Below are 17360 nucleotides of genomic sequence, written 5' to 3'. Positions count from 1 at the left end.
TAAAAATCAATCCAACCGAATTGTAATTTGATTGGTTTGGATCGGATTTGAATTTTATTTAGACTATTCGGATTTACGTTTTGAAAACCGAAATTAATTTGGATTCACCTGATTGAATCGGATCAAACCCTATTCCAACCCACCAATATACAAACCCTAACCTCAGACTTGATCACACGAAACCCTTTAATTATTAAAACGAGATACCTCCTCACAAATCAGCATATTAACAAGCTCCTAATTGCAATTACCTTTCGGTATTTTCATTCACAATTGGGAAGTAAAACGCCATTGGAGATATTTTTGCTACTAATAAAGTCTAACAAAAAACAAAAATTGATAAGCCTGGCCTTATTGCATCTCTTCCAAAATTGAAATTTAGAAAACCAAAAGCGTTGGCTTTCACAGTCTTCCAACTCCTTTGATCCTTGGAACCCAATCTAATAACAATAGCATTTATACCAAAATTGAGATTCAGAAAACCAAAAATATGGGACCTTTTTGTTTAAAATAATAAATAAAGATAATCAAAAATCAAGTATATTAAGGGTGATAGAGTCCTCTTAAATTTGATGTGGATCAAATCCAACAAGTAGGTTTAAAATACCAAACCTACAACTTCAAAACCTTTTGGACAGTACCCAAAAAAATCAGTAAACCAAAAGGACCACTTTTGCAATTTTGTCTAAAATTCATCATGCAAACAAACTAAATAAACGAAGCAAAGCTTGAAATATGGAATCAAGAAACTATAAACAAAAAACCTAGGTATTAAATTTGTTCATTCAAGGCAAAACACTCGTTCATCTTAAAACTATTGGTCCTCTTGATAGAGTATATAAGGTGTGTATTTCTTCCATATTTTCTAACTACATGCTTGAAAAAATTTGTCAATCACAAGTTCACACTTTCTCAATCATATCAACTTATCCATACAGAGAATGAATATAATATATATTGCGTGGGTGTTCTGAGAGACAAAATCATCAATATGCAGAAGAGGGGAAGTGTAAATTACAACTACGAACATCCATGAAAAGAAATCAACAGGGTGCAATGAGAATCATGTTTGAGTAAAAATTTCAGAACTAAAAGGTATACAAAAATGACAATTCAATTAAAATATGAAACAATCGAAATAATTATTGTTACTGATCCACAAAATGAAAAGAAAAAAAAAAAAAGTAACTTTGAAATGAGGCAAAAATTGTACAGATGATGCAAGCTACAACAAGTCAACAACCTAAAAGAAGTCAGACACAACAAATGAGCATCCAGGAAGTAATCATAGCTCGGTTGGTTAAAGATGTACCTTTTGAATGGTGTTTTTATTCAAAATATACTTTTTGATTTCATTATCCAAAAACAAAAGTTGCACAAAAAACTCCTGTTCCTTTTTCTTTTTCGATTTCATTCTAGGCTCAACCTTCACCATAAATGCCTGAGAAAATGTAAATGCATAATTGAGGTATTATTTCTTTTTTACTAAATGGAATTAAAAGAGACATGACTTAATCTAGTAAGCTATATATAGGTGTTTTTCTTTTTTCCCTCATTTAATTTTCCTTTCCACTTTTAGAAAGCTTAGACAAGGTGAAAAAAAGATGCTAACCTTTTGCATAATTCATTGAGGTTCCGATATCCGTTGTAGAATATGAACCACATCAAGACAATTACCAAAGCATCTATCACAAGTTAAGTAGTCAAAAGACTCGGAAATATCCCTAAAAGCTTGAAAAAGACGTGAATGCCCTATGCATCTTTATCATAAAAAATATCCCTAAAAGCTTGTCCAATCGCATCCACTTGTGTCTTAAAAAACCAACACAAAATAACAAATTGAATCATGAACGAAAAAGGATACTGAACAAATAGCGCTCCCATGGATCCAACATGTATAGTCCAAAAGTGACATTGTAAAGGAAGATTTTGCGTTGAGCCCAGTTCATAGACATAATATCAAACCTAAGAGTACAAAAAAGCACATAGTTAGAACTTAGAATCTATGAAAATTGTAAAAGAACATTATAACTATTTACATGTGATGTTATCAAGATTAAAAACACAAGCACACAGAAATATTCTGCCAGTCAATGCTGATTTCAAACATATATTCCTTAGTACTATGATAAAGCTAGATGTTATAAGAAAGGGAACCCCATGTTGTTTAATATATTACTAATCCTAATGGCAAAATGAAACAGAAATGTTAACATTAGTTCATTACCACGAAGAGCTATAGATGTTACAGCTCAAGTGAAGGTAGAAGAGAGTGAACCTTTATATCACCTCACACAAACAGCAGAAGTCCAACTTTACATTTATTGGAAATCAAATTCATTAAAAGTTTTATTGCAAGTTTTACAATTGTTTGTTATTTCATTACAATTTCCAGGATATGTATGGTAAACAGTAATTCGAAAGAATGAGCAGCGAATCCCCTCCTTGATAGAACTAAAGCACCACCATGAGATCGAGTTTCCTTGGTGCGAAATCATAAACAAAAGGTTAATCTAATTCCAAAAATCAAGTTAAACAATGTTCATAATCATGAAATTGAAGATGTAAATACTCGAATCAAGAGAAACAAGGTATAAGCCTCCAGATCCACATCCAAATTCCTAGATCCATTTACAATAGCCTCAGGAGGTAATATAATCAAACAACAGATTATAGCAGTGTTCTACCAATTTCAAAATGACTGAAATCCCGGCAGCACATATGTGTGGGAAACCCCAGGATTTAGCACAAAACCCATGAGAGATAGAAGCGAACCTGTAATGGAAACCCTTTCGCTTCTGTTGAGAAATCGGGCAGCGAAAGGTTAGGGACTGAGGATTTGGGATGCTCCAATTTCATATACGAGACAACATCAAAAGCACAAGAAATGACGATCGAGAGATTTGAGCACATGAGTCCGTGTACATTGTTCCTTAATAATTAAATTCCTTTAGTTGTCACAACTCACCCTTTAAGTTTCTTAAACTTCACATTTGCAAAATGAAAATTGCATTAAAAGTACTTTCAAGTTTCAACTGATTTTTATTTTAAGTAACTTATTCTAAAAATCCTACATTTAAATGTCTTATTCAACACAACTAAATAAAATACATGATTACCTAGGATTAATGCCTACTGTTTTTCCATTTTTTTTTGTTGAAAGACAATTGATATATAACTTGGGTTGTATTGATGGGTCTTATAAATCAACTCGATTTTATTGATTTTAAATAAAAATGTTTAGCCAAACTCATTCACATATATTATGGATAGTCATTAGTTCATATTAAGATAATTATAGTGGTTTTTTAAAAGCTAAAGCTGATTAGTATGGGTTGGATTCAGTTTTATACCAACCAATATTCATCCTCACCAAAATGTATTTCTAAGGAGTCACAAAACTTTCATTCTTTTTTCATAATGTCCCAGTTGTTTTTTTATCAAACACTTTGCTATTTTTCCGGCATGTTCTTCTCTAAATTCGTCGATCCAACCTTATTAAAATATGACTACAAGGTCTATATTCCCCTTTTTAGTTTACACACATCGATAAAGGCCATAAGGTATCATTATGAAATAAGATTTTCGGTTTATTCTTTTTCTTATATTTTTCATAATCAACAACAGTATGGGGATTTGCGTCTCTTGTCTGAAAATTTACGTTTAGAAAATAAAGATTGCAAACAAATAAATCAAACTACTCTTTGATTATAGGAAAATATCTCAAAACCTTTCGATTACAATCTGTGTTTCTTAACCATTGACTCGATCAAGACATTGTATTTATAGAATCTAATAATCGGCTTGCATTAGATTACAATTAGGAAAGATATGACCGACTTGCCATAATCCAATTGCTTGTTCACCAAGTGTTTGGTATCCACGACTTAGGATTCTAACAATCACTCCCGAATCTCTAAGTTCTTCTAGAGACTTCTTCGATCCCGATCAAGCTCCACATTTCCTTGAACTTGGTTCGAGCTAGTGGTTTTGTAAGAATATGCGTCTTTTATTCTTCACCAGGAATGTACTCCACCTCCACTTGTTCGTTTTCAACACAATTACAAATGAAGTGAAATCTTGTGTTGATGTGTTTACTCCTTCCATGAAAAATAGGATTATTCGTTAGTTTGATAGCCGAATTGTGTCGAAGTGTTAGAACCACCTTCTATCGTGGTTTGTTCATGATTTCTCCTAGCAAATCTTAAAGCCATACTGTTTGACATGCAGCCGCGATGGCTGCCATATACTCCGCATCGCAAGATGATAAAGCAACGGTATCTTGTTTTTACGAACACCATGTTATCGGGGATGACCCATAGTAGAAAATATGACCGGTTGTTTTTTCCGTCATTCAGGTCAACATTGTGACTAATATCAATATATCCAATGAGTTGATTTTGTCCCATCCTCTCGTACTTGATTCTGTATCCTGTTGTTCCTCGTAAGTACCTTAGTAGGGCTGGCAATCCCAACCCAAACCCGTCAACCCAACCCAATAAAAAGCAAGTTGGGTTAAGATTTTCAACCCGTTTAAATAAACGGATCAACCTGTTTAACCCGTTTAATTAAATGGGTTGGGTTGGGGTTAGAATTCTTAACTCGTTTACAACCCGCCAACCCATTTAAATTTTTTAATATTTTTTAATATATATTAATTTACTATTATTATTTTAATTGATTATTAAATGTCTAACGGTTTATTTGTTAATTATTTTATTCATCCAAGAAATTTTTGGCTATTTAGTATTACCAGATGACTTTTCATCTTCGCACGTATCATACTCCTATGTAACCGGTATGTAAGCACAATACAAGTAGACAACAACTTTTCTAGTTTCCTTCATTTTTGTTTCCTTCTCAATTCTCAAATCTCATGATAAACACTCGATTTTTCTAACCCTAATTTTGACCCTCCTTTACTTGAAATTGCACCTGATAACAACTTAGCTACAAACCGATATCAAACCCTAGCAACGGAATCACCATTCACCAATCGCCAGTCATGTATTATTGTATTAAGCATTAAACTTTTCAGTTCAATCTAAATTTCTAATATTTGATTTTCTTTCTTTTTATGATGAATACAGTGGAAATATCAGAAAGATGATGATATTCAGTCTCCTACACCTCCACCAAAGCCAAACAAGACAAGGAAAAATAAACAAGTAAAGCCAAATAACTCAAGTGTTGATGCCAAACGTCCTAGGAAACTAACATCAAATGTTTGGCCCCACTATGAATTTCTCAAACGTAATGAAAAAGGTGAAACTTACTGTAAGTGTAAAAAGTGTGGTAAGGTTTATAATGCTGAAAGTAGAATGGGTACTAGAAATTTGAAACGCCATATAGAAAACTGCAAAAAAAATCAATTTAAGGATGTTGGCAAAATGATATTAGATGGTGGTGGTAGTAGTGGTTCTTTGACTAAGAGGGCTCCTGATTTTAACCCTTCTACATTTCGTGAATTATTAGTTATAGCTATTGTGAGGCATGATTTGCCATTTTAGTTTGTCGAATATGAGGGCATCAGACGATGTTTCACTTATTTAAATCATGAAGTGAATCTTGTTAAAAGTAATACAATCAAATATAATATCAAAAATATGTTTAGGACTGAAAAGTTAAAAATAAAAGATTTGTTGAGTTGTACCCTAGGTAGAATATTTTTAACATTTGATTGTTGGACATCTATAACCACTGATGGTTATCTATCTTTAAAAGCCCATTTCATTGATAGTTCTTGGTGCTTGCAAAAACTAATCCTTAATTTCAGTTGTTTGCCTCCACCACACACCCATCTTGCTATGAGTAATCATGTTTTTAGTCTTTTGAAGGATTGGGGAATTAAAAAAAAGTGTTTTCAATTACTTTGGAGTTTGGATAATTCTTGTTCCAATGATGTGATGGCTGATTTTCTTAAAACTGAAATTTATTTGCTTTCGGAAGGTGCTTACTTTCATGTGAGGTGTTGTGCACACATTTTAAATCTAATTGTGCAAGATGGTTTGAAAGAGTTAGATGATGTTGTCATAAAGGTTAGAGAAAGTGTAAAGTACTATAAGGGCTCTCAATTGAGGAAGAAAATGTTCAAAGATAGTGTTGCATATGTAGAGTTACAATTATCTAAGGGTCCAAAGCAAGATGTTCTCACTCAATGGAACTCCACCTATATGATGTTAGAATCTTTTTTGTACTACAAAAAGACATTTATTCATTTGCAAAAGATGGATGCTAACTATTCACATTGTCCAACAAGTGAGGAATGGGGTAAAATTGAAAGAATTTTCAAGTTTTTACAGGTTTTCTATGAGGTGACATGTGCTTTTTCTGGTTCTAAATATCCTGCTACTAATCTTTATTTTACCAATGTTTTGATGTTTCGAGTGTTGTTACACAAAGAAAAATATAGCCATGCTAGGTTTATGAAAAATATGGCTACAAGGATGTATGCAAAATTTGAGAAGTATTGGGCTGAATTTAGCACGGTTATGGCGATTGTAGTTGTTTTGGATCCTCGATACAAATTTCAAATGGTTGAATGGGGTTATGAGAAAGTGTATGGGGACGGGTGCAACTCTGAGTTGTCAATAATAAAAGAGAAACTATTTTCGTTGTTCAATGAGTATGTTGATGATTCAAATTAGAATAAAAGCAAATATGGTCAAGCCAAGAGCATGTCAGACTCTCAGAAAGAACTTCATGGTGACTTAGATGGAGCTTCTTCTTCACCGATGATGGTAAGTTCTTTACTATTATTCTACTATTTCATCTTTTTAGTTTTTTTAATGTATGATGCTAACTTGCTAGTTGTTAACTATCATTCTAATGTTTTCTTAATTTCTTGATAAGTTTCCTAATTACACTAAAATCTTAATGTCTAATGAAAATGATGGTTTTTTTAATGTCTAAAATCTCAGTTAAATAATGTCGGATGTAAAAAAAAAAAGTTTACAGGTGGTTTTTTCAATGTCTGATGCTAATTACCACTCTACTTTTACGTCTGATGCATTCTGGTGTCAAATAATTTTTTTTTTATTTTTATGCCTGATGTTTAATGGCAATTCAACAATGTAATTTCATGATACTTATGTAGTTATGTATTATTTTGATTATTTTAGGACTTTGATAAATTTTCAACCAAGGTTACCTCTCAAGTTGTAAAAGTTGAACTCGAGTGTTACTTAGAGGAGAAACTCATGCCACGAGTTAACAATTTCAACATCTTGGATTACTGGAGAACTCGTGAGATTCGATATCCAACTGTTGCTCGAATGGCTGGGGACATTTTAGTTGTTCCTATCTCAATTGTGGCATCAAAATCTGCATTCAGCAAAGGTGGCAGGGTACTTGATGCTTATAGAAGTTCTTTGGCTCCTTCTATAGTTGAGGCTATTATTTGTCTAAGAAATTGGGTATTTGGAGAAGGTTAGATTTCACTTCTCACTTCTTATTTATACATTTTAATTGTTATCATTTACAACCATACGTTCTTTATAGTTAATTATTAAGATTAAGCTTATATATTGTATAGCAAAAATGGAATCCCAACTTGAGGAGCTTTGTGATGCTATCATGATGGAAAAGATGGACGATGAACAGGAAAATCATACCGAAAGTGGAAGTCGAGTTGGTGAAAGTGAGAGTCAAGTTGCTTAGAATTAGAAATTAAACATTTGATTTGAGTTTCTGTTATCGAGTTATGGTTGTGTTGTTTTGAATTTCTTTTGAACCTTTAAGTTTTATGTGATTTTGTTTGATGGATTTAATGATTTACTGATGTTTAAGGTTTTTTTTTGGAAATATAAATGGGTCAACCCATGTTCAACCCGTTTATTAAACAGGTTGGGTTGGGAAGACATTAATCAGGTCAACCCGATTGCAACCTATTAACTAAATATGTTGGGTTGGGTTGAAATTTTCAACCTGTTTATATAAATAGGTTGGGTTGGGTAGACATTTTCAACTTGTTTATCTAAACAGGTCAACCCGTTTATGACCCAACCCAACACATTGCCACACCTATACCTTAGGATGTGTTTGATTGCACCACCATGTGATTCTCTTGGATTTTGCATGTATCGGCTAACAAATCCAACTGCATATGCTATATCGGGTCTTGTTTGCAAGAGATATCTAAGGCATCCTACCACCTTTCGATATTATGTCGGGTCCATTTCGGATTCATCTTCGGCCTTCGGCAATTTATTTCTCGATTCCATTGGAATGTGGGTCATATTGTAATCATGTAAACCGACTTCTTTTAGAATGCGTTAAGCATACGCTTCTTGGTTTATAGTAATCCCTGATTCTTCTTGTTTAACTTCAATGCCAAGGTAGTAAGTTAATCTTCCAAGATCCGACATGTCAAAGTTCTTGGACATCTCTAATTTGAATCGTTTGATCATGTTCAGATTTGTACCTGTGACAAATAAATCATCAACATAAATTGCTAAAACCAACAAGTTAGCTCCATCATTTTTCCGGTACATCGATAGTTCTTTCATGCACTTTTGAAATTTCATACTCTTCAAAATCCCGCCAAGCTTCGTGTTCCATGCTCAAGGTGTTTGTCTTAGACCATATAGTGCTTTTGTAAGGCGACCCACTTTATGCTCGTTGCCTTTCTTTATATAGACTTTCGATTGCGATACGTAAAAGTTTCCTTCAATTCTCCATGCAATAATGCCGTTTTAACATCTAAGTGGTGAAGCTCCTATCCATTAGTAGTGACTAAGGCTATAAGAAACCGGATGGTTTCAATTCGAGCTACCAGAGCAATTACTTCTTGAAAATCAATACCGGGTTGCTGCACATAACCTTTACCAACCAACCTTGCGTTGTATTTATTAATGGTTTCGTCTGCATTTTACTTCAATTTTAACACTATTTGAGTCTAATTGACTTCACACCCATAGGCTTGTTCATAAGAGTCCAGGTATTATTCTTGTTTATCGAATTGATTTTCGCATTCATGGTTTTAACCCACTCCGGTTCTTTCTTCGCCTCTTCAACCAATATCGGCTCGACATTGATTGTTAGGAGAAGTTCTTCGAGATTATCGAGATCAAGCTCATAATCTTGAAATCGTTTTAGAGGTACTCTTGGTCTCGAGGGCCTTTGGTTTGCAACTCCTTGTTGAACATTATTGTTGACTGGAATTGGTTGTTCATTATCTTATACTTCCGCTATGTTTTCAAACTCATGATCCGATTCAATCGGTTCAATTGGATCATTGTTTACATCATGTAACACCCAATTCAAAGTACTTTACAGTTTAGACCCTTGTTATGTTAGTGTTTTGCAGAATTGGTCCCTAGGGGGCAGAATTGCCAACTTCAGGAAAGTTGGAGTACGTTGGGCGTACTAGTGCAATTCAGGATCGCAGGTCTTAACCACGTATGCGGGGCGTACGTGGAGTACACATGGCATACGTGGGCATGAGTGAAACCCTAATTTTTAGGGTTTGCACCCTATTTAATCCTTAAGACAACCTCATTTGGTCATGTGTAGCCAACCTCCACCCTCATTTGTCCATAAATCAAAACCCTGGTGTGTGTTTGTGAGTTTTCAGCCTTAAAGAGTGTTTTTGGTGATTTGTGAATGAAAAGAATAAGAAGACCATTTGGATAAGTGTCTTGAGATTGAAGATTCGGGGTTAGCTGATCATTTGCAAGCTTTTTGAGGTAAAAACATCACATCTTGATGATCCATGACGCTAGATCTAGTTATGTTGTTATTTTATGCTTTTTGGGTCCTTGGAGTGGTTGATGAGCTCCTTGACTCACTCTAGAAGTTATGGTGTTAGATCTAGGCTTCTTTTGGTCCCCTTATTCATAAAAATGCAAGCTTTATAATGAATCTTGGACCATGCATGTGTTAAGACCTTGGTTAAGTCCTTTTGAGCAGGGTCGGCTCCCAGATTTTAAGGACCCTGTGCTAAGAAGAAAAATAGGGCCCTAAATTAATATATAAGGAATACAATCTTAAAACTAAATAAATTAACCCCCATAAAACTGGGCCTACTTTTGAGCTCTGAAGCCCCATTAAGACATGCATGTATGTAAAGTTTTCCAACTTTACGTGATAAGTCACCCTAAGAAATCAGATATGAGAGTTTAGCTTGAAGCCTCACTGGATTAAACGCTCAATGAAGTGGGGTGGTCAACAGGGGAGTATGTTGGGCGTACCAACTTGGTACATTGCATGTACTAGCCCCATAAGCAGTACGTTAAGCGTACAAGTTGGGTACGCCCCGCGTATTCAGCAGGTAGGCTTCAAATTTTGGGCTTCTCAGGTTTGGCTCATATTTAGACATTAGGAGATTAGGGCCTTGTTAGGCCATCATATTTCTACTTTGGGCTGATGTCATTATGATGGATCCTTTTGGTTGAAGGCCCACGAAAGGGTTTTGGTCCAGTTTGGAAGATTGGGCCATATTTGGGCTTTGGGTGACCATTTTTGGAATCGGACCTTTGAGTACTTGGTTTGGGCTTTGGCCTTGGGCCAAGTTAGGTAAAGGGTAAAATGGTATCTTACCTTAGCTTAGACTCTTAGTGTGAGTTGGGATCCAATTATTAATTGGATGTTATTTTATGCTGATAGCGTGGGGATTGTCGGACCAACAGCCAGAGATTTATATGTGAGATTTAGCAGTCTGAGGTGAGTCTTCGTCATCATGTTTAGCGGGTCGAAGGCACCAATGTCAACCCAGGGTTTATTATGTTAGTGTGCTAGATGTATGCGTGACTCTTGCATGTGTACGTGTCTGTATGCTTAGTGGGTGGGGCCCAATGGTTATTATGTATGCTATTACTTGTTATACTAGCATGTTTGTATGTTGGGCGAGGCCCGTTGTGCGAGTTAGGGCGATGCCTATTATACTCAGTGGGCGGGGCCAGTTATGTGAGTTAGGGCGGGGCCCGTTGATTGACAGATCTGTATACCGGGTGGGGCCCATTATGTGTTTGATATGTATGTGTAACATCCCAAGTCAGAATCAAGAGTTCAGGGGGGTAAAGTGTAAGTTTGGAAAAGAGGGACTCGACGAGTAGGAGTTGCAACTCGTCGAGTCTAAGCGTGTGTCGGACACATGTTAAGTGACCGGAATCGCCGAGTCGGAGGCTGGACTCGACAAGTCTGTGCTGGAATGAGAAACCCTAATTCCTAGGGTTTGCACCCTATTTAAAGAATAATATGCCTTCATTTCAGCCTCTATCTTCCCTGAGTGATCTAGAGAAACCCTAAATCGTGAGAGACTCCATTGTTGAGAAGATTAAAGCTTGGAAGAAGAAGTTGATGAAGAGAAGTTGGAGGAATTTGAGGATAGCATCAAGAGAGCTTGTGGATCTGAAGACTACATCAGTTTAGACTCATCTCTAAGGTAAGAGTACATTACCTTAAGCTACTTCCTTGTTATTTCATGAATGGTGGTTGATTTGGAATCCATTAGCTCGATTGGGATCTATCTTGAGTTTGAGGCTTAGATCTGAAGTTTCTACTTCAGATCTAGACTTGTGACGGCCCTTATAGTCATAAAGTTCCTGTCTAAGAGTCATTGGTGAAGCCCTTTGTCTTTAACCCTAGCCCTAGGAGTGTTTTGGGCTTATATCTCCTTGCTTTCACGTAAAGTTTGCAACTTTGTGTGAGGGTTAGGCTGTAGAAGAATGGATATATGGATTGGAGTCCCCTGCATGGCTTGAAAAGCCTCTGTTTTGAATGAGAACTGAAGAGACTCGGCGAGTCACATGGGTGCACTCGACGAGTTGTATGAATATATGCATGGACTCGGCGAGTTGGAAGAACAACTCGACGAGTCTGTTAAAGATTGCCTTGGACTCGGCGGGTCTATGCTTGGACTCGGCGAGTCTGGTCATGAAGTCCTAGCCTTTTCTGGTTTAGCTGTGAATCGGTGAGTCGAGGGATGACTCGGTGAGTTGAGCAAGAAGGGACTCAGAGCTTGTTGGACCCGATGAGTCTTGGGGCGACTCGGCGAGTTGAGTCGTGGCATGGGAGTTTCTGAACATAGGAACTCGATGAGTCAACGGGTTGACTCGGTGAGTAGGGTCAACCAAGAAGGTTGACCTTAACTGAGGACTTTGACTTGGACCAAGGGTTGACCAGTTTGACTTCCAAGGGTATTTTAGTAATTATTGGTGTTTATTGGTTTTGGTTATTTGGTAATGATCAGTGGTGGAGTTCGTGCTGGTGGTCGGAGCAGCGTGGTCTTATTTCTTCAAGTCGGCAGTTGTAGGTGAGTTATCCTCACTATATCAACAGGGTCTAAGGCACCAAGGCCGACCCTTTATCGGATGGAAATCCGAGTAGTTGTTGTTATGTTATTGCTTTGCTATGTCTGCATCCTGGTAAGTAGGATGGTATGTGTTAGAGACCTGGTTAAGGTCGGTATCCTGGTATATAGGATGATGCTATGCTAGTGACATGTTAGGTCGGTATCCTGGTTAGGATGTTGTTATGTTATGTGATATGCTGGATCGATTTGATTAGTTGTGAGATGTTATATGATTATATGTTTATGTGCACATGGTTGTTGGACTGGGGTTGGGTTCAGGTGGGTCCTGCTTTGTGCTATAGGCCAACATACCAGGGCGGACCGGTTAGACCGAAGGCCCGACGAGCGGTCCGGATAGGCTGAAGGCCCCAAGAGGGCGGACCAGACGTACCGAGGCTCGGAGAGTGGACCAGACAGACTGAAGGCCCGGTGCGGGCGGACCAATCATATTGTAGACTCAGAGAGTGGACCAGGTGGACTGAAGGCCCGATGCGGGCGGACCAGTCATACTGTAGACTCGGAGAGAGAGAGTGGACCGGGTGGACTGAAGGCCTGGTGCAGGCAGACCAGTCACACTGTAGACTCGATATGCATGGTTGTTCAGTTTATGATATGATATGATATGTGTGTGGTACTTCTAGTTCGAAATGGAAGAGTCTGGGATGATTGCAGATCACACACCACTCTATTCCGCATTTTGTAATTCACTCTGATATTTTGTCATGTAGTGATATACTTTGGTCTCTCTTTATTATATGACACTGTTTTGGATTCCTGTTTTATTAAGTTAAAAATGAAATTTTTGGGTCTTAGCCTTGGGACGTTACACATCATTTCCTTGACTGTAGTACGGTTCTTCATTATCGGTTATTAAAAGGTCGAACAACTAAACCCTAACTTAATACACAACCTAAAACCTCATATCTCATGCATGAAGAAATGAAAGGGATCAAGATCACATTTTTTATGGTTCTAAGCACCTAAAAACGTCTTGAAGGACAACCCTTATAGGTTAGAGTAATCCATACTCATGAACACCAAGATTATGGGACTACAAGCATAAAAACCTAAGAACTAGCAAGATCCAAAGCAAATATGCATCAAGATCCGAACTTTATACCTCCAAATGATGCTTGAGGGCAAGATACTTCCGCATCCAAGATGCCTTGAGCTTCCAAGTTGATTCAACTTCTTTCTTCTCCCTTCAAGATCACCAAAAGCACACTTTCAAGCTCAAAATGTTCACATAATGAATTAGGGTTAGCAATGAACGATTTTGGAGATGGAGGTTGACGAGGGAAAAGGTATCGAAGAAAGCTTTTTAAGACCAGCAACTCCAAAACTTTTTGACTAAAGTCTCAATTTTTTTAAACCAAGAGACCAAATTTGCAAATTTGTCTTGTTATTACTATTATTTTTTTTTTCATATGTTTTCTTATCACCTGAATCACTCCTTTGTAGAAATTTAGCTTTTGATCGCCCCTGAAATTCGACACCTCCAAATTTCATCGGCAAAATGCATCTCCTCCCAGTGCTCCCCGTGATCTTCATCGCCGCCGTCTTCTGCTCTCCAATGCCGGTACTCTGTACACCCGTACGATTTATTATTTTTTTTTCTCACAAACTACACTGTTAATTTTCACTTCGTCTCTACAACTCGAAAGTAAAACCCTAACTTCTCAAAAATTGTACGTTACCAGGTTTCAGCTCGATCGCAATTGTTAAGGTCGTCATCCTTCTCCGTTGCACTTGAAACTCTTCAGAAGCATCTGAAGTAAGTTATCAGAAGAAGAACACTAAGTAGTAGCGTTCTTCGAGTTTTTTCTATTATCTGTTGCTTTCAGTGAGTAACTGTTTTTCTGCAGTTATGATTTTCAGAACATCGGGCTTCTGCGCCGCGCGATGACTCACTCATCTTACTCTGAAGAGAACAACAAAGCTTTAAGCATTCTAGGTGAGAGCATCATCGAGACAACTGCTTCCCTCAGATTGTTGACTAAAGATGTGGATATATCGTCGAAGGATCTGAATAAACGAGTTTCGGAGATATCGAAAGTGGAAACATCGTGTGCTGTTGATGGAATGCGGTTAGGGTTGCAGAATGTGGTTAGGGTCTCTTCGAATACCAATTCTTCGACTTCCTCAGTTGTCTGTGGTGCTTTTAGGGCAATTTTTGGTGCTGTTGCGCTTGATACAGGGAAATCCGATGATGCTGGAGACGTGTTCTGGGTGGTTCACGGCGGTGCTGGAAGTGCACTTTCCATGTAAGCAAATTCCATTTGATGCTCCTTGTTAGTAAATAGCTCTTCTGTGATTACTAGTACTGTATTAGTTTCTGAAATCCATAACACATTCCTAGCACGTTTTGTGATATCTTCGTTGTTATGTCTGTTTGACTGTGATTGATTGAAAGTTGTCTTTGACATCCAGTAATAGACTGAAGGGGAAGGGTGGAATTACATTTTCAATTGCAATTGTTTGGGATTTATGGAGGGTATTCTACTTGGGTCGAGTTTTGACTAGTTATTCTACAATGGTAGTTTGGATTTTACAAAAATTTTGTCTTCCAAAGTTCTCTGTACTTCTGAATCCCATCCAAAATCCTCTTCAATCCCCGCCATAAATCCCTAACAAAGGCTATTTAAAGTGTAAAATTTGACATTTTGTCTTTAATTGCATTTAGCTATTAGCTTTTTACTGTGGCATGTTTTGGTTTTATTTATTGGCTTTTATTTTAGGGACATTTCTTACAATTCAAATGATTACATGGCATATTTGCTGACTAGGAATACTGATGAGGCAGTGCCCAAATATAAATACAAGTTAAAAGCTAAAACCTCCTTAAAGCCCTTGGTAACTACTTGAAATGGGTTTTAAATTGTGGGCTTTTTGTTTAAAATAAAAAACTTTATACAACGAAGTTATTTTCCTTCAATTTGAGTTTGTATTTTTAATTTTAAAAAACTAAAAGCTTTTGAGCCGAACATACCCAAAGACTTGACAATTAAGCTGGGCTTGCTACATTGTTTTAAGAAAACGATTCCCCTGAAAATCGATTTCCTGAATAATCGATGTCCATGAAAAATAAAGTGTATAAGTGTCCTCTTCAAACAAGTTAATTCCCTGAAAAAATCTATTGATGTCGAATTCCCAGTGAGTTGTTTTTTTTGTTTTGTTTTGTTTTTGTTTTGTTTTTGTTTTTTGTTTTGTTTTTTGTCTTTTTGTTTTTGTTTTTTTTTTTCATATTTGCAATTACTTTGTTGTTATTTGTTGTCAGCGTGTTACATGATTGGTTTCTGATATTTATTATGATTTTGCTAGCATGTTGGTTTTTGCTGTTTTGAATAGAGAATTGATTAAATGTTTGCCTAACCTTATGAATTTTTGTTTGTTTGTATTTTTATTGCTTATGATTGTTTGACGAGAACTCAAAATTAGGGTTAAAAGAAAATTGAAGAACAAAGAAGAATTAAGGAAGAAGAAGATGAAATTGATTCTAAATGATTAACACAATCAAATGATTGGAAAATCAAATGATTGTTCCAGGAAACCCCTCTCTCACAAAGTCACAGCCACATGCCTAAATGAAAGCCCTCTTCCTTTTATTCATTTCTCTCTCTAACAGACTTTCTAGCCATTTTTCACATTTGCCCTCCTGATCCTTCTAGATTAGACACGTAATTCCCTTGGTTTGTTTGTAGCACGGCCCAACAATTCTAGTTTGCATCATTGTTAATGGTTTTTTGCTCAACAACCTTTTTTTTAAATGTTTTTTTGGAAATACTTTTGTTATAAGTAAAAGTATTTTTATAGATAAGTGCTTACAAGGTAAAATAAATATGTTAAGTGGAATCAAATTACAAGTACTTTGATAATACTGGAGTGGACTCCTCATGTTTGAGCACGCAACGCATCACACCTTGGCTTATGGGCGTTTCATACTTCTCAAACCAAGGTTTGAAGTATGCATTTTTATACTAGATATGTATTTTTTTTCCTCAGTTTATATATGTAAATAAAGCAAGTTAAATATTAAAGAAAATATTTGTATACTAAATATTATAAAAGGGAAAATGACGCAACGGCCCTATTATGTTTTGTGTATTAGCACATTTAGTCCCTAAAGTTATTTTTTTGCCCTTTAAGGGAACAAAGTTGATGTCGACCTGTTTTTTTTGGTCATTGCGACCTAATATACCAGGTTACATAAGCCATGTAAGCACTTAAAGCTGATGTGGCTTCACTCTCTATATGATTTGATTTTTTTTAGTTAAAAAAAATAGTAAAATTTGGGTCCAAACGAAAAAAAAAATATTCAAGCATGCTTTTATAATGTAAATGTCCTAAACAAGCATGACAAAAAAAGAATTATCAATACCAGAATAAGACATGTATATAGAACCCGCAACTTTATTGTTAATATTCAACCTAAACATTCCATTACAATAATATCCAGTTGACTGGTTAGTAGACGGGGTTTCAAGAGGCAACGTCCCGAAACCTAAATTGAATTTTACATCGGGTATAACTTCAGCTATGCATTTTCACACCAAAACTCATTTGATGACTTTTTGATGATGCAAGCGTTAGTTATGTCTAATAACTACTAGTTTTGGCGCCAAATCTGGAGTCAACTGCCATAAGAACTTTTTCCTATTGTATAAGAACATTCTTCATGTTCTAGAAAATGGATTACTAATGATGTACTCTCAAAATCTGATTTTAAGATTTATTTTATCTCTCAAAAATACAAACATGGTATTTTTCTGTGTTTCTGATTTAAAAATGGTCTGATTTCTAAATTGAAATGTTCTAGATTATCCCACATCCGATTTTGTGATACCCCAAGACTATAGGTTCGAAATCACATATTTTAAAAAATGATTACAATCATGATCTACGAAATATCCAAATACATTGATATTCTTTAAGACTTTAATTTCTAACATGGTTTAGATCCTCTCCTCGCAGTTCAATTGACTTCATTTTCATTTGCTGATGTGGATTGTATTGACCCAAGACTTTAAAAGGAAGCCATGTCAGCCTTGGTAAAAGTCATTGCCAAATT

General features: G+C 36.2%; 3 protein-coding genes across 7 annotated transcripts; 2 read left to right on the top strand and 1 right to left on the bottom strand.

Annotated features, from left to right (window-relative positions):
• Nucleotides 1-168: 168 nt before the first annotated feature.
• LOC111913529 (uncharacterized) lies at nucleotides 169-2927 on the bottom strand. Of its 4 annotated transcripts, none has more exons than XR_006188754.2 (5): nucleotides 2776-2927; nucleotides 1865-1965; nucleotides 1613-1685; nucleotides 1313-1441; nucleotides 169-440 (listed from the first exon to the last, which is right to left on the bottom strand). XR_006188754.2 is itself a non-coding variant. In XM_023909238.3 (4 exons), the coding sequence occupies exons 2-4, from the start codon at nucleotides 1953-1955 to the stop codon at nucleotides 1429-1431; spliced, it is 177 nt and encodes a 58-aa protein (XP_023765006.1). In that variant the 5' UTR covers nucleotides 1956-1965; nucleotides 2776-2927; the 3' UTR covers nucleotides 1053-1428. The 4 variants fall into 4 exon arrangements, 1 of the variants encoding a protein (XP_023765006.1); XR_002857544.3 differs by lacking the exon at nucleotides 169-440 and adding an exon at nucleotides 1053-1243; XR_006188752.2 differs by lacking the exon at nucleotides 169-440 and adding an exon at nucleotides 1053-1225.
• Nucleotides 2928-5906: 2979 nt separating this feature from the next.
• On the top strand, nucleotides 5907-7659 carry LOC111913600 (zinc finger BED domain-containing protein RICESLEEPER 2-like). The gene is made up of 4 exons (XM_023909326.1): nucleotides 5907-6557; nucleotides 6648-6740; nucleotides 7122-7428; nucleotides 7535-7659. The coding sequence occupies exons 1-4, from the start codon at nucleotides 5907-5909 to the stop codon at nucleotides 7657-7659; spliced, it is 1176 nt and encodes a 391-aa protein (XP_023765094.1).
• A 6065-nt stretch (nucleotides 7660-13724) lies between these two features.
• Nucleotides 13725-14721, top strand: LOC111913527 (protein NUCLEAR FUSION DEFECTIVE 2). 2 transcript variants are annotated; one of them, XM_023909234.3, is made up of 3 exons: nucleotides 13725-13871; nucleotides 13993-14066; nucleotides 14158-14721. In XM_023909234.3, the coding sequence occupies exons 1-3, from the start codon at nucleotides 13809-13811 to the stop codon at nucleotides 14558-14560; spliced, it is 540 nt and encodes a 179-aa protein (XP_023765002.2). In that variant the 5' UTR covers nucleotides 13725-13808; the 3' UTR covers nucleotides 14561-14721. The 2 variants fall into 2 exon arrangements, with proteins under 2 accessions (XP_023765002.2, XP_023765005.1); XM_023909237.3 differs by having other exon boundaries at nucleotides 13735-13886.
• Nucleotides 14722-17360: the final 2639 nt, after the last annotated feature.

This window comes from Lactuca sativa, chromosome 1, assembly GCF_002870075.4.
Source record: "Lactuca sativa cultivar Salinas chromosome 1, Lsat_Salinas_v11, whole genome shotgun sequence".
Lineage (NCBI taxonomy): Eukaryota > Viridiplantae > Streptophyta > Magnoliopsida > Asterales > Asteraceae > Lactuca > Lactuca sativa.
The sequence above is the reverse complement of the archived record's forward strand: the minus strand, read 5'-3'. Positions and strand labels throughout refer to the sequence as shown.

What these genes read in the sequence shown, in the direction of transcription:
- LOC111913529 (XM_023909238.3), bottom strand. Translation starts at nt 1,955, where the DNA reads ATGTCTATGAACTGGGCTCAACGCAAAATCTTCCTTTACAATGTCACT. An exon ending in ATGGGAGCGCTATTTGTTCA is followed by an intron (nt 1,686 to 1,864) that starts GTATCCTTTTTC and finishes AACTTGTGATAG; the next exon opens with ATGCTTTGGTAATTGTCTTG.
- LOC111913600 (XM_023909326.1), top strand. Translation starts at nt 5,907, where the DNA reads ATGGCTGATTTTCTTAAAACTGAAATTTATTTGCTTTCGGAAGGTGCT. An exon ending in TTGAATGGGGTTATGAGAAA is followed by an intron (nt 6,558 to 6,647) that starts GTGTATGGGGAC and finishes GATTCAAATTAG; the next exon opens with AATAAAAGCAAATATGGTCA. An exon ending in AAATTGGGTATTTGGAGAAG is followed by an intron (nt 7,429 to 7,534) that starts GTTAGATTTCAC and finishes TATATTGTATAG; the next exon opens with CAAAAATGGAATCCCAACTT.
- LOC111913527 (XM_023909237.3), top strand. Translation starts at nt 13,809, where the DNA reads ATGCATCTCCTCCCAGTGCTCCCCGTGATCTTCATCGCCGCCGTCTTC. An exon ending in TGCCGGTACTCTGTACACCC is followed by an intron (nt 13,887 to 13,992) that starts GTACGATTTATT and finishes GTACGTTACCAG; the next exon opens with GTTTCAGCTCGATCGCAATT. An exon ending in ACTCTTCAGAAGCATCTGAA is followed by an intron (nt 14,067 to 14,157) that starts GTAAGTTATCAG and finishes GTTTTTCTGCAG; the next exon opens with TTATGATTTTCAGAACATCG.